General features: G+C 51.5%; 1 protein-coding gene across 2 annotated transcripts in view; it reads left to right on the plus strand.

Annotated features, from left to right (window-relative positions):
* The window catches only part of FKBP15 (FKBP prolyl isomerase 15), a 1,277,056-nt gene that overhangs the window by 1,182,561 nt on the left and 79,225 nt on the right, over positions 1-15,270 (plus strand). For both annotated transcript variants that reach the window (XM_030206543.1, XM_030206544.1), the window contains one exon: positions 2,026-2,133. In XM_030206543.1, coding sequence (XP_030062403.1) covers positions 2,026-2,133 — 108 coding nt within the window. The remainder of the gene's footprint in view (positions 1-2,025; positions 2,134-15,270) is intronic.

The raw sequence follows: 15,270 nt of genomic DNA on the forward strand, positions 1-15,270 counted from the left end.
CAATTGTATTTAATCAATTGGTACAAGGTTCAGTTGCCCTCTATTTAAAGCATTAGAGCATTTAAGACATTTAAAAGGCCTTTAGAGTAACATATTGACATAGTAACATAGTGGATGACGGCAAGAAAAGGCCTGTATGGTTCATCCAGCTCGCCCCACAAGGCAAACCCACATGTGCTACTTCTGTGTTTACTCTATCCTGATTAGTGATCTTATTGTGGCATTAAACGTTTATGTTTAACAAGTCATTTGTAAGGCAAGCATTTAGAAGCAGGGTTTCTAAGGCTGTTAGAATGTGTTTAAGACAGCTATGTTTAGCAATTCATTTAAAGGCTAAGCACTGGAGAGCATTTAGAAGCAAAGCATTTTTTTAAAATGTGTTTAAAAGTAGCGTTGCCTTTAAAACGTATATGCTAGCGAGTTTTTTTTTTAAGATGGAAGCAGCAGGGACTTGTTTACCTTTTCTAGGTACTGAAAGAGGATGGCACCCTTACACCATTTACTGAACTCTGGGTCAGCCACCACCTCTCTGCTCGAGACTCTTTTTCCTACTACCAGCTACTGCACTATATTGTTTCTCTGCCTCGAACCTCATTGTCCTCAAGTGTGGGAACACCTTGTGGAAATGTATGGTTTGGATGCCCAACAGCTGGTTCCATTTAGGTACTATCATGGCCATCTATGGGAGGGTTCATCTATGGTTGCTTATGGACCTTTGGCTATGAAATGGTCTCTTGAATTGGGGGTCCACATTCGGGACATACTGCTTCACTCATGTTTGCTAACTACATACAAGACATTAGGGAGTGTTGATTATTGAGAGCTGCAATTTAAATTTTTTATTCGCCTTTATGTCTCTCAGAGCATTTAAAGCTACTTTGCACCCTAATGACGAGTGTCCAAAGTGTTCGGGAGTGGGGGCTCATGTTCTGGTCCTGTCCCCCGATTTTAGATTTTTGGACACGGTTGTGCCTTTGTGTGTCCCGGATGTGGAGGCTCCGGTGGAGGCCCAGGCCTATTTTGTTGTTTGATTCATTTCATTTGCAAGGACCAGCCCAGACAGGGTTGAAGGACCTTCTGAGACGGAGGTGATAGTGGGCAAGAAGATTATCCTAAGCAAGTGGCTGCAACCTAACCACCCCACTATACAACATTTGCGGTCCGGCATGATCATGTTGAGTGCTTTGGAGCATAAAGACATTCATGGCCTGTCGTCACGGCAGGGAACTTGTTTTCTTCAATGCTGGTCCCCCTTTTTGGATACCTTGACCCCAACTGCTCGCAGTAGAATTTTGAATGGTTAACAGTCCCCCTTGTTTGATGTAGATTTTGATTTGAAAATGATGAGGTACAGGGGAGGGTGGTGTGAGATGGAGGGGTTCTTGGGGATATTGTTATGTTCTGCTGCAGATCATGGGATGATGGTCGCTAAAATGTAATAAAAGTAATAATGTTGGTATTCTTGAACCTTTTATGTATACATTCTGTGAATTTCAATAAAAAATGGAAGGCAAAAAATGTCAAAAATAATCTAATGTGGAATTTTTCAGCCATTACAGGACCAGCAGCCTGCTCTGATTTGCTGTCTTGGGTTGTGCAGGCATTTTCTGATAGGCAGGCTTTTTACTTTCACTCACAGGGCACTACAATACATTCACAAGTTTGGGCTTTAAGTCAGAGCAGGTGCTTTCCCTTAAATGGAGTTTCTACAGAGTACCAGGAGCTTTCTGCACATAGCTCATATTCTTTGGCTGTTCATGTAATTGATTTGAGTGCAGCATAAAACTGCAACTGGGAGACCCAGAAAGCCAGTTGTTAAACATTTTATAGTGATATCCTACGTAGATGTCCAGGAGGTAAAGTTGTCTAGATTCAAGGTTATCAAAAATTCATAGTAAAAGTTCTTGGCTGTCTGATTGAACCAGTTAAGATATAAGAAGCAAGCAGTGAGTTGGTCTACGATAATCTGCCACCACTGTGCAGCTGTTCTAGAGTAAAACGTGTTGTTTTTCTTTTTTTTCTCAGGTCAAGAAGATTATGAACAATGTGTTCCAGCATCTACGAGGGGAGTTTAAGCTAGAAGGGGTGTATAGTGGCAGAGCTCTGCTGAATGTGGTCATGAACACTATCAAGGTATGAAGATACTGAATTATAAACATTCTTCAGGAAGGGAGTTCTGAACCCTGGTAAGCAGACCTGATTATGTGGTCCTGGAATGGGACAAAAGGGCAGCTATTAAAACATGGCAGACAAGCTAAAATATGTCTTAACTGTTGGCAGGAGTGGACTGATAGTAGTTGGGGCCTCCCCCCCCCCCCGGCAGTAAGGGTCCTAGCCCCCCTCCCCCCCCCCCGACCACTGCCACAACCCTGCTGCATCGCCTCCCCCCCCCCCCCCCCCGCTACAGTTGCCACCCCCCCTACACACACACACTACAGACCCCTGCAAGTGGGTCCTATCTTGAAGAGCCCTGGTGGTCTCGTGGCTTTTGCAGGGGCAGGAATGAATTCCACTCTTTCCTGCCCATTGCCTGTGCCTGGCGCCACAGCTGATGTGTTTTCAAAATGGCTGCCAAGACTTCTGCAGGAAGTCTCAGCAGCCATTTTTAAAACATGACTGCGCCAGGCACAGGCAGAGTCTAGTAGCAGCGGGCAGGAAAGATTGGGATTCTTTCCTGCCCCTCAAACACTAGACCACTAGGGCCTTTCAAGGTAGGATCACTGAGGAGGGCTGTAGTGTTCGGCATGCAGCCAGGCAGAGTCTCTGGGCCCTTAGGCACGCCCAGTTGCCCAAATGGTCATTCCACTCCTGACTGTTGAGTCTGCCATCTGATTGGCTGGGAAATTCAGAAGTTTAGTGGGGGGAGGGATGGAAAAAAAAACCTGGTGCTGCCTGGGCCCACTTTTGCCTTAATATTAAATGACTTTTAATGAAAGAAAATTAACTGTATAGAAGGTATCACCCTCTTTGGTGGATTGCAAGATGCCCACATCTTCCTCGTCTCACTTCTGTTATGTAATACACTTACAAGGGATAAATTTTTCTTCCAATTAATCTGCATTCAATACATCAATATCAAACTAATTTATTTACCACTTAATTTACTTATTACAAAATATTTATTAACAAAACTTTTCTTCATACAAACACATCAAATCTCACATATTTATCTACAACAAACCCACCAATTCATCCAGTCCAAACACAGTTAGTTCTCCTTATAATGTCCAAAGTCACAAATGACCAAATCGGTCAAACAACTTTCATAGAATAAAAAATTGACAATGATCCAACCGCAGTCAGTTCTCCTTATATTGTCCAAAGTCAAAAATGACCCAATCGGTCAAACAAAGTTCATAGGATGAAAAACGCAACGCTCCAAGATGTACTATCAGTGCATGCAAATTGAAGATACCAATCCTTCCACTGTTAAATCCGATGTTAAACTTTATCCAATATCCAACCTTCACAGTTCATGATTTTCAATGGAGATCATCCGATGTTTGCTGATTTCCTCATTCACTTCAAACGGGTCCCGGTCTCAACACAGGCCTTGTTTCCTTTTTACTTCATCAGGAGACCTTACACAAACAATATCCCACAGTAGTCTCATACTTCTAGATTCAACACTCATCCTAATATTATTAAAATGTATCTTTTTTTGAATTACCTTTACCAGCTCCATTAGAGCGTCTGGTGCACCAAGGACTACTTCCGCATCCGGTACAACAGGCTACGCAAATCACATAGTTTCACACCACACTTACTCCTTTATACTGCTATTAATAGAGGCCAGACTACTTCCTTATTAAGACCATATGGCTCCACAGTCTTCCAATTATAAATCGTACGTTGTTCTCTACGAATCAGTTCCCTCTCAGGGTTTCCCACTGCACCCTGCAACTGAAATAAAACTACAAACTTCAAATCAGCAATTGTATGATTCAATTGTAGCCAATGACTAACAACCCATCCCCATTCCTCCTAAGCGCATCCCGTCTTCGTCGCCCTACCTCCCCCACCCTCCTCCGCACTCCTCCTGCTATTCGCGGGAGACATCAATCCCAATCCAGGTCCCCCACACCTGTCCTCGTCCTATCCATGCAATCGATTCCGAGATGTCTCCAATCTCATCTCTATTTCCCTCCTCCCCCCTGTTCCCTCCCCTTCTCATGTGCCCTGTGGAATGCCCGCTCGGTCTGCAACAAACTTTCCTTCACCCACGATCTCTTCATCTCCCGCTCCCTTCAAATGCTTGCCCTAACTGAAACCTGGCTCACCCCTGATGACTCTGCCTCAGTCGTGGCCCTATGCCATGGAGGTTATCTTTTCTCCCACACCCCCCGCCCAGTTGGCCGCAGAGGAGGCGTCGGCTTACTACTCTCGCCCTCCTGTAGTTTCCAACCCCTCCTCCTACCGGTCTCACTGCTTCTCATCCTTTGAAGTCCACTCCATCCGTCTATTCTACCCGCTGCCACTCAGAGTTGCAGTCATTTACCACCCCCCTGATAAGTCCCCCTCTTCCTTCCTTACTGACTTCGATGCCTGGCTCTCCGTTTTTCTTGAACCTTCATCCCCGTCCCTCATTCTTGAAGACTTTAACATACACGTTGACGACCCGACTCTTATGCTTCTCAGTTCCTCACTCTGACATCCTCATTCAACCTCCAGCTGTGCCCCACCACCCCTACTCACCAAACTGGCCATTGTCTTGACCTCATCCTCTCCTCTCTCTGATCATCACCTTCACACTTCATCACCCCCTCAGCCCTGCCCAACACTAACCACTACTTCCAGGAATCTCCAGGCTATCGACCCTTCCACCTTATCCTCTAGTATTTCTACTCTCCTCCCCTCCATCTTGTCCTCCGAGTCTGTCGACAAGGCTGTCTCCGCTTACAATACCACTCTCTCCTCTGCTCTGGACACCCTCGCACCATCCACCCCCCGTCCCACAAGGCGTTCTAATCCCCAGCCCTGGCTGACCCCTTGTATCCGATACCTTCGCTCCTGCGCCCGATCTGCTGAATGCCTCTGCTCGCACCCATACCGATTTCCTTCATTACAAATTCATGCTTCCATATCATCAAGCTGATCAATCCATAGACTGGTGGGTTGTGTCCATCTACCAGCAGGTGGAGATAGAGAGCAAACTTTTGCCTCCCTATATGTGGTCATGTGCTGCCGGAAACTCCTCAGTATGTTCTCTATCTCAGCAGGTGGTGGTCACACACAGCAGCAGCTCTGGCTAGGCCTCCAAGCCTAATCCTTAGGTTTTGTTGAGGCCTGGGGTTGAGGGCTCTTTTGAGCAAGTGCAAACCTGGTGGTGCCAGGTCCCTCCTTTTCTCCCCCCTCCCGCTGGCTCCGTTTAAAAAAAAAAAAAAAAAAAAAAATTTTAAACGTCTTTAAAGGCGTTTAATTCGACGTTTCTTTAAACGTTCATTGCAGCTACTCACTGGGACACCAGTTCGTTACAGCTCGGAGCGGCAAGCAGGTAATTTTACCTTTTTATAGCGGGCAGGGGGTTCCCCGATTCTTCTCCTCGTGGCATATGGCGTCGGAGGGCGAGGGCGCAAAGGGTCGCTCCCCGGATCGCTGGAGCGCTTCTAGAGGGGATGCGGGGGTTTTACAACCTGATTCGCCCTTGATGGGTGACAGTTTAGTCACCGATGAATGTCCCGGTCGTTCCTCCGGCGTGGCGGTTTTTTCCCGCCATAAACGCCCATCCCCCGCTCCTCGCCTCCGCCATCTTGGCCGGCCACGCGGCTCGGACGGCTTCTTCGTGGGCCGCCCTTGAGGTTGGAGACATTAATGCCATGAACGCCCTTAATTGGGGCGACGGCACAAGCGGCTAAAGTTAAGCGCCGTTCTTCCCGCGCGGCTCCTTCGCGGAGTTTCGCGCCGGACGCCATTTTGGATGCGCAGCATGTCTCTCCCCCGCTATTGCGAGCGCCGGTTGAGAGTGCGTCTAGGGCTGTTGCCCAGGCTGCGGAAGTGCACAGTCTGGGGGGTTTCTCCCCCGAGTTTGTTTTGCTGCTGCATCAGGCTTTCCTCATGCAAAACGCTGCCCCTGCTCCCTCTTCTGATAAAGAGGTTGAGGTTCCCAGAGGTAAACGCCCTCGGGTTGATTTCCAGGCCTTGGAGGACTTTGTCTCCTCCGATGTAGATGAGGGCAGCGTGTCTGAGGTCTCCCAACGGTCCTTTGCGGATTCCTTGGAGGAGATAGATCCCCGCTCGGATGGAGCGGATGACCCCTCTGCAGCGCGGCTTTTTAGCCCAGAGGATTTGCCCAACCTGTTTTTACAGGCCATGGACACTTTGAAGATTTCCTCTCCGGAGGACGTCTCTCCCTCAGCCCCTGTTGGCTCTGCCATTATGCTGGGGATGAAGCGCCCGCCTAGATCCTTCCACGTGCATGATGCCATGCACACCTTAATTGCGGCTCAATGGGATGTCCCGGAAACGAGCCTTAAAGTGGCTAGGGCTATGTCCCGCCTCTATCCTTTGGCTGTGAGTGAACGTGAGGCCTATCTGTGGCCTACCGTGGATTCTTTAATCACTGCGGTGACTAAGAAAACGGCGTTGCCGGTGGAAGGTGGCACGGCCCTAAAGGACGCCCAAGACAGAAGATTGGAGGCGGCCTTAAGGTCGTCCTTTGAGGCAGCTGCTTTAAGTTTGCAGGCCTCAGTTTGCGGCTCCTATGTGGCCAGGGCGTGCCTGACTATGGTGCAGCGGGCTTCCCCCTCGGATCTTTCCTTGAGGGCTGATTGGCCGGCCCTGGAATCGGGCTTAGCCTATTTGGCAGACTTGCTGTATGATGTCTTGAGAGCCTCAGCTAAAGGCATGGCTCAGACAGTCTCTGCGCGGCGGTGGCTTTGGCTGAAACATTGGTCTGCTGACCACGCCTCTAAATCCCGCCTGGATAGATTGCCTTTTAAAGGCAAGCTGCTCTTTGGGGTCGAGCTGGACAAAATCGTGACCGATCTCGGCACGTCTAAGGGCAAGAAATTACCAGAGGTCAGGGCTCGGGCTAGTACTCGTCCCGGTACCTCCAGAGGACGGTTGCTGGAAGCCCGTCGGTACCGCCCGGGCAAGTCGGGTTCCTCTGCCCCCTCTTCCTTCAAGAGGAATTTCTCCCCCAAGCAGCATTCCTTTCGCAGAGACCGCCGTCCCGGAGGTGCGCCCTCCGGTCCTCCCCCAGGGTCTCGTACCCAATGACGGGGCCTTGGTCCACGCCCCAGTGCAGATTGGAGGACGGCTGTCCTCGTTTCTGGGCGAGTGGACCACTATAACTTCAGACGCGTGGGTGCTGGAAGTCATCAGAGACGGCTACAAGCTAGAGTTCTGCCAACCCTTAAGAGACGGGTTTGTACTCTCTCCCTGCAAGTCTCCGGTCAAGCTGTGGCAGTGCAGCAGACCTTGGACAACCTGATCCGCCTGGGTGCGGTCGTTCCGGTGCCAAAAAATCAGATTGGCAAGGGACGTTACTCCATTTACTTTGTGGTTCCAAAGAAAGGAGGTTCTGTCCGGCCTATCCTCGACCTCAAAGGGGTCAATCGGGCCTGGAAAGTGAGGCACTTTCGCATGGAGACTCTCCGCTCTGTTATAGCGGCAGTGAAGGCAGGAGAGTTCTTGGCTTCCTTGGACATCAAGGAAGCGTACCTGCATATTCCCATCTGGCCTCCTCTCCAACGCTTTCTGCGTTTTACAGTCCTGAGACGACACTTCCAGTTCAGAGCCCTCCCTTTCGGGTTGGCTACTGCTCCGCGGACCTTTTCCAAAGTAATGGGGGTCATAGCGGCCTTCCTGCTAAAGGAAGGAGTACAAGTCCATCCTTATCTGGACGACTGGTTGATCCGAGCCCCCTCTTATGCAGAGTGCGGCAAAGCTATGGACCGGGTAGTTGCTCTTGTGAGCTCCCTGGGATGGATCATCAACTGGAAGAAGAGCCAGCTGCGCCCGACTCAGTCCCTGGAGTATCTGGGAGTTCGATTCGACACCCAAGTGGGCAGAGTGTTCCTGCCAGACAATCGGATTGTCAAGCTTCAGGCTCAGGTGGACTAGTTCCTAGTGGCAGATGAAGTTCAATGTTGACAAGTGCAAAGTGATGCATGTGGGTAAGAGGAACCCGAATTATAGCTACGTCTTGCAAGGTTCCGCGTTAGGAGTTACGGATCAAGAAAGGGATCTGGGTGTCGTCGTCGATGATACGCTGAAACCTTCTGCTCAGTGTGCTGCTGCGGCTAGGAAAGCGAATAGAATGTTGGGTGTTATTAAGAAGGGTATGGAGTCCAGGTGTGCGGATGTTATAATGCCGTTGTATCGCTCCATGGTGCGACCGCACCTGGAGTATTGTGTTCAGTACTGGTCTCCGTATCTCAAAAAAGATATAGTAGAATTGGAAAAGGTACAGCGAAGGGCGACGAAAATGATAGTGGGGATGGGACGACTTTCCTATGAAGAGAGGCTGAGAAGGCTAGGGCTTTTCAGCTTGGAGAAGAGACGGCTGAGGGGAGATATGATAGAAGTGTATAAAATAATGAGTGGAATGGATCGGGTGGATGTGAAGCGACTGTTCACGCTATCCAAAAATACTAGGACTAGAGGGCATCAGTTGAAGCTACAGTGTGGTAAATTTAAAACGAATCGGAGAAAATTTTTCTTCACCCAACGTGTAATTAGACTCTGGAATTCATTGCCGGAGAACGTGGTACGGGCGGTTAGCTTGACGGAGTTTAAAAAGGGGTTAGATAGATTCCTAAAGGACAAGTCCATAGACCGCTATTAAATGGACTGGAAAAATTCCTCATTTTTAGGTATAACTTGTCTGGAATGTTTTTACGTTTGGGGAGCGTGCCAGGTGCCCTTGACCTGGATTGGCCACTGTCGGTGACAGGATGCTGGGCTAGATGGACCTTTGGTCTTTCCCAGTATGGCACTACTTATGTACTTATGTAGTAGCCTCTCCTATTCGGGCTTGGGACTACGTGCAGCTGTTGGGCTCTATGACGGCCACGATGGAAGTAGTGCCCTGGGCCAGGGCTCATATGAGACCACTACCGCTATCTCTGCTGCTGCGCTGGACTCCGATGTCGGAGGATTATGCTGTGCGCCTTCCCGTGGACCCAGCAGTGCGCAAGGCGCTGAGCTGGTGGACGCAGACAGACAAGTTGTCTGCAGGATTGCCTCTGGTGACCCCGGAGTGGATTGTCGTCACGACAGACGCCTCTTTGATGGGCTGGGGAGCCCACTGCTTGGGAAGGACAGCGCAGGGGCTCTAGTCTCCTGCAGAGGCAAGTGGTCTATCAACCTCCTGGAACTCAGAGCCATTCGGTTGGTGTTATTGGAGTTCATCCCGGTACTGGTGTTGTAGCCTGTACGGGTCCTGTCGGACAATGCCACGGCTGTGGCCTATATCAACCGCCAGGGAGGTACCAAGAGCGCCCCTCTAGCCAAGGAGGCTATGAGTCTTTGCCAGTGGGCGGAAGCGAACCTGGAGCAGCTTTCAGCGGCCCACATTGCCGGAGTCATGAATGTCAAGGCGGACTTTCTCAGTCGCCATACCTTGGAGCCCGGAGAGTGGCAACTATCTGCTCAGGCGTTCTTGGACATCACGAAGCGCTGGGGCCAGCCGAGCCTAGATCTGATGGCGTCATCGGCCAATTGCTAAGTGCCGCGCTTTTTCAGCAGAGGACGGGACCCTCGATCCCTGGGAGTAGATGCTCTTCTCCAACAGTGGCCGACACAAGAGCTCCTCTATGTGTTACCGCCCTGGCCCATGTTGGGCAGGGTGCTAGACCGGGTGGCAAAGCATCCCGGCAGGGTAATCCTGGTGGGTCCGGATTGGCCCAGACGTCCCTGGTATGCGGACTTGATCAGGCTCTCAGTCGACGATCCTCTGCGGCTGTCAGTGCAGCAGGGCCGGTTACATCAGAGTCCCGTGGTGATGGAGGATCCCTCTCCCTTTGGTCTTACGGCCTGGCTATTGAGCGGCAGCGTCTGAGGAAGAAGGGCTTCTCAGACAAGGTCATCGCCACTATGCTGAGAGCGAGGAAACGCTCTACTTCTACTGCTTACGCCAGGGTTTGGCGTATCTTTGCAGCATGGTGTGAAGCAGGCTCACTTTCTCCCTTCACTGCTCCAATTTCTTCAGTGTTGGCGTTCCTGCAAGAAGGTCTGGAGAAAGGCCTGTCGCTCAGTTCCCTTAAAGTCCAGGTAGCGGCTCTGGCTTGCTTCAGGGGCCGCCTGAAGGGTGCTTCCCTGGCTTCGCAGCCAGATGTGGTGCGCTTTCTCAAGGGAGTTAATCACCTGCGCCCTCCTCTGCACTCAGTGGTGCCTGCGTGGAATCTCAACCTGGTGCTAAGAGCCTTGCAGAAGCCGCCTTTTGAACCCTTGTCGAGGGCATCTCTGAAAGACCTGACGTTGAAAGCAGTCTTTTTGGTGGCTATCACTTCAGCCAGAAGAGTTTCCGAGCTCCAGGCGCTCTCATGTCGAGAGCCTTTTCTGCAGTTCACTGAGGCAGGAGTGACTATTCGCACAGTGCCTTCCTTCCTGCCCAAGATTGTTTCTCGCTTCCATGTGAATCAGCAGCTCTGTCTCCCTTCCTTTCGTAGGGAGGACTACCCAGAGGAGTACTCTGCTCTTAAATATCTGGATGTGAGACGAGTCATCTTCAGATACTTGGAAGTGACCAATGATTTCCGGAAATCGGATCATCTGTTTGTCCTGTTTGCAGGTCCTCGTAAGGGTCTGCAGGCTGCTAAGCCTACAGTGGCAAGATGGGTCAAGGAAGCCATTGCAGCGGCTTATGTGGCCGCGGGGAAGGTGCCGCCTATCCAGCTGAAGGCTCACTCCACGAGAGCTCAGGCGGCCTCGATGGCAGAGGCCGGATCCGTCTCCTTGGAAGAGATATGCAAGGCGGCAACTTGGGCTTCGGCTCATACATTCTCCAAGCATTACCGTTTGACTGTGGCTGCACGGGCGGAGGCCCGGTTTGGAGCTTCAGTGTTGAGGTCAGGGATTTCAATGTCCCGCCCTGGGTGAGTACTGCTTCGGTACATCCCACCAGTCTATGGATTGATCAGCTTGATGATATGGAAGGTAAAATTATGTATAATCATACCTGATAATTTTCTTTCCATTAATCATAGCTGATCAATCCATAGCCCCTCCCAGATATCTGTTCTGTTTTTATTCTGGTTGCATTTCAGGTTCAAGTTTAGTCTTCAGTTATTTCAGAAAGACTTCGTGTTCAAGTTCTTTCACTTGGATTCTTCAAGAGTTGAGACGAGTTTGTGTTACAGTGAGCTGCTGCATTCCTCTCCCCTCCGTTTTACGGGGCTGGATTGAGACATAAATTCTGCCGGCACTCCCTCCCGCTTCGTGCGGCTGTAGGGCAGCTTTGTACCCCTCCCGCTTCGGCGGTGTTAGGGTCAGTCAGCTCCTCCCGCGGTTGCGGTTGCAGGATAAGCCAGATCCCCCCGCATCGGCGGGTGTGGTGTCCCTCCCCCGCTCCGCGGGGATGAGCTGGACGGATTCCCCTCCCCCACTTGTGTGGGGATGAGCTGGGTTAATTCCCCTCCCCCGTTTCGGCGGTGGTGAGCTGGGCAGAGTGTCCCTTCGTGGGTGTAATTCTCTAAGTGCTGAGTCCTGCGGATGGAGCTTTGATATCGACATACTGAGGAGTTTCCGGCAGCACATGACCACATATAGGGAGGCAAAAGTTTGCTCTCTATCTCCACCTGCTGGTAGATGGACACAACCCACCAGTCTATGGATTGATCAGCTATGATTAATGGAAAGAAAATTATCAGGTATGATTATACATAATTTTACCTTTCCTCCTTCCAGTCCTCCCTATTCCTTGCCAAACAGGACTATTACACCCAATTGACTAATTGTCTCAGCTCCAACCCCCGTCATCTCTTCGCCACCCTTAACTCCCTCCTCAAAGTGCCCTCTGCTCCCACCCCCCCCCCCCCTCTCTCAATCACTGGCTGACTACTTCCGCGACAAGGTGCAGAAGATCAACCTTGAGTTCACCACCAAGCCACCTCCTCTTCTCCCTTCAACCCACTCCCTCAACCAACCAACCCAGGTCTCCTTCTCCTCTTTTCCTGATATCACCGAAGAGGAAACCGCCTACCTTCTTTCCTCCTCGAAATGCACCACTTGTTCCTCTGACCCCATCCCCACCAGCTTACTTAATACCATCTCTCCCACTGTCACCCCCCACATCTGTCATATCCTCAACCTCTCTCTCTCCACTGCAACTGTCCCTGACACCTTCAAGCACGCCGTAGTCACACCACTCCTCAAAAAACCATCACTTGACCCTACCTGTCCCTCCAACTACCGCCCCATCTCTCTCCTACCCTTCCTCTCCAAGATACTTGAACGCGCCGTTCACAGCCGCTGCCTTGATTTTCTCTCCTCTCATGCCATCCTCAATCCGCTTTAATCCGGTTTTCGCCCTCTACACTCGACAGAAACGGCACTCTCTAAAGTCTGTAATGACCTGTTCCTTGCCAAATCCAAAGGTCACTACTCCATCCTCATCCTCCTCGACCTATCCACCGCTTTTGACACTGTCAACCATGAGTTACTTCTTGCCACACTGTCCTCATTTGGGTTCCAGGGCTCTGTTCTCTCCTGGTTCTCCTCTTATCTCTCCCACCATACCTTCAGAGTACATTCTCAGGGATTGTCCTCCACCCCGATCCCACTCTCTGTTGGAGTTCCTCAGGGATCTGTCCTTGGACCCCTTCTTTTTTCAATCTACACCTCTTCCCTGGGCTCGCTGATCTCATCGCATGGTTTCCAATATCATCTTTCCATATCATCATGCTGATCAATCCATAGACTGGTGGGTTGTGTCCATCTACCAGCAGGTGGAGATAGAGAGCAATCCTTTTGCCTCCCTATATGTGGTCATGTGCTGCTGGAAACTCCTCTGTATGTTCTCTATCTCAGCAGGTGGTGGTCACACACAGCAGCAGCTCTGGCTAGGCCTCCAAGCCTAATTTTTAGGTTTTGTTGAGTGCCTGGGGTTGAGGGCTCTTCTTGAGCAAGTGCAAACCTGGTGGCGCCAGGTACCTCCTTTTCTCCCCCCTCCCGCTGGCTCCGTTAAAAAAAAAAAAAAAAAATTTTTGGACGTCCTTAAGGGCGTTTATTTCGACATTTATTTAAACGTTTATTGCAGCTACTCACTGGGACACCAGGTCGTTACAGCTCGGAGCGAGAAGCAGGTAATTTTTACCTTTTTATAGCGGGCAGGGGGTTCCCCGATTGATCTCCATGTGGCCTATGGCGTCGGAGGGCGAGGGCGCGAAGAATCGCTCCCCGGACCGCGTGTGCGCTTCTAGCGGGGATGCGGGGGTTTTAAAGTCTGATTCGCCCTTGTTGGGTGTCAGTTTGGAGGCCGGTCAGTGTCCCGGGTCTTCCTCCGGCGCGGCGGTTTTTCCCGCCATAAACGCCCATCCCTCACTGCTCGCCTCCGCCATCTTGGCCGGCCACTCTGCTCGGACGGCTTCTTCTTGGGCCGCCCTTGAGCTGGGAGACGTTCATGCCATGGCTGCACTTGATTTGGGCGACAGCAAAAAAGCGGCTAAAGTTAAGCACCGTTCTTCCCGCGTGGCTCCTTCGCGGAGTGTCGCGCCGGACGCCATCTTGGATGCGCAGCATGGTTCTCCCCCGCTCTTGCGAGCGCCGGTTGAGGGTGCGTCTAGGGCTGTGGCCCAAGCTGCTGAATTGCACAGTTTGGGGGGTTTCTCCCCCGAGTTTATTTTGCTGCTGCATCAGGCCTTCCTTATTCAGAACGCTGCCCCTTCTCCCTTGTCCGATAAAGGGGTTGAGGCCCCCGGAAGTAAACGCCCTCGGGTGGATGCCCAGGCCTTAGAGGACGCTGTTTCCTCTGATGTAGATGAGGGCAGCGTATCTGAGTTCTCCCAACGGTCCTTTGGGGATTCCTTGGAGGAGACGGATTCCCGCTCGGATGGAGCGGATGACCCCTCTGCAGCACGGATCTTTCGCTCAGAGGATTTGCCCAACCTGTTAATGCAGGCCATGAGCATTTTGAAGATTTCCTCTCCGGAGGACGTCTCTCCCTCAGCCCCTGTTGGCTCCGCCATTATGCTGGGGACGAAGCGCCCGCCTAGAACCTTCCACGTGCATGATGCCATGCACACCTTAATTTCGGCTCAATGGGATGTCCCGGAAGCGAGCCTCAAAGTGGCTAGGGCTATGTCCCGCCTCTATCCTTTGCCTGAAAGTGAACGTGAGGCCTTTCTTTGGCCTACCGTGGATTCTTTAATCACTGCGGTGACTAAGAAAACGGCGTTGCCGGTGGAAGGTGGCACGGCACTAAAGGACGCCCAAAACAGAAGATTGGAAGCGGCTTTAAGGTCGTCCTTCGAGGTGGCTGCCTTAAGTTTGCAGGCCTCAGTTTGCGGCTCCTATGTGGCCAGGGCGTGCCTGATGATGGTGCAGCGGGCTTCCCCCTCGGATCCTTCCTTGAGGGCTGACTGGCCGGCCCTGGAATCGGGCTTGGCTTATTTGGCAGACTTACTGTATGATGTCTTGAGAGCCTCGGCTAAAGGCATGGCTCAGACAGTCTCTGCGCGGCGCTGGCTTTGGGTGAAACATTGGTCTGCGGACCACGCCTCTAAGTCCCGCCTGGCTAAGTTGCCTTTTAAAGGCAAGCTGCTCTTTGGGGTCGAGCTGGACAAAATCGTGACCGATCTCGGCACGTCTAAGGGCAAGAGGTTACCAGAGGTCAGGGCTCGGGCCAGTGTTCGCCCCGGTATCTCCAGAGGACGGTTTCAGGAAGCCCGTCGGTACCGCCCGGGCAAGTCGGGCTCCTCTGCCCCCTCTTCCTTCAAAAGGAACTTCTCCCCCAAGCAGCATTCCTTTCGCAGAGACCGCCGTCCCGGAGGTACGCCCTCCGGTCCTCCCCCAGGGTCTCGTACCCAATGACGGGGTCCTGGTCCATGGCCCAGTGCAGATTGGAGGACGCCTGTCCTCGTTTCTGGGCGAGTGGACCAGAGTAACTTCAGACGTTTGGGTGCTGGAAGTCATCACAGACGGCTACAAGTTAGAGTTCTGCCGACCCTTAAGAGACAGGTTTGTACTCTTTCCCTGCAAGTCTCCGGTCAAAGCTGTGGCAGTGCAGCAGACCTTGGACAACCTGATCCGCCTGGGTGCGGTCGTTCCGGTGCCAGAAAATCAGATTGGCAAGGGACGTTACTCCATTTACTTTGTGGTACCAAAGAA

This window comes from Microcaecilia unicolor, chromosome 6 (genome assembly GCF_901765095.1).
Source record: "Microcaecilia unicolor chromosome 6, aMicUni1.1, whole genome shotgun sequence".
Taxonomy (NCBI): Eukaryota; Metazoa; Chordata; class Amphibia; order Gymnophiona; family Siphonopidae; genus Microcaecilia; species Microcaecilia unicolor.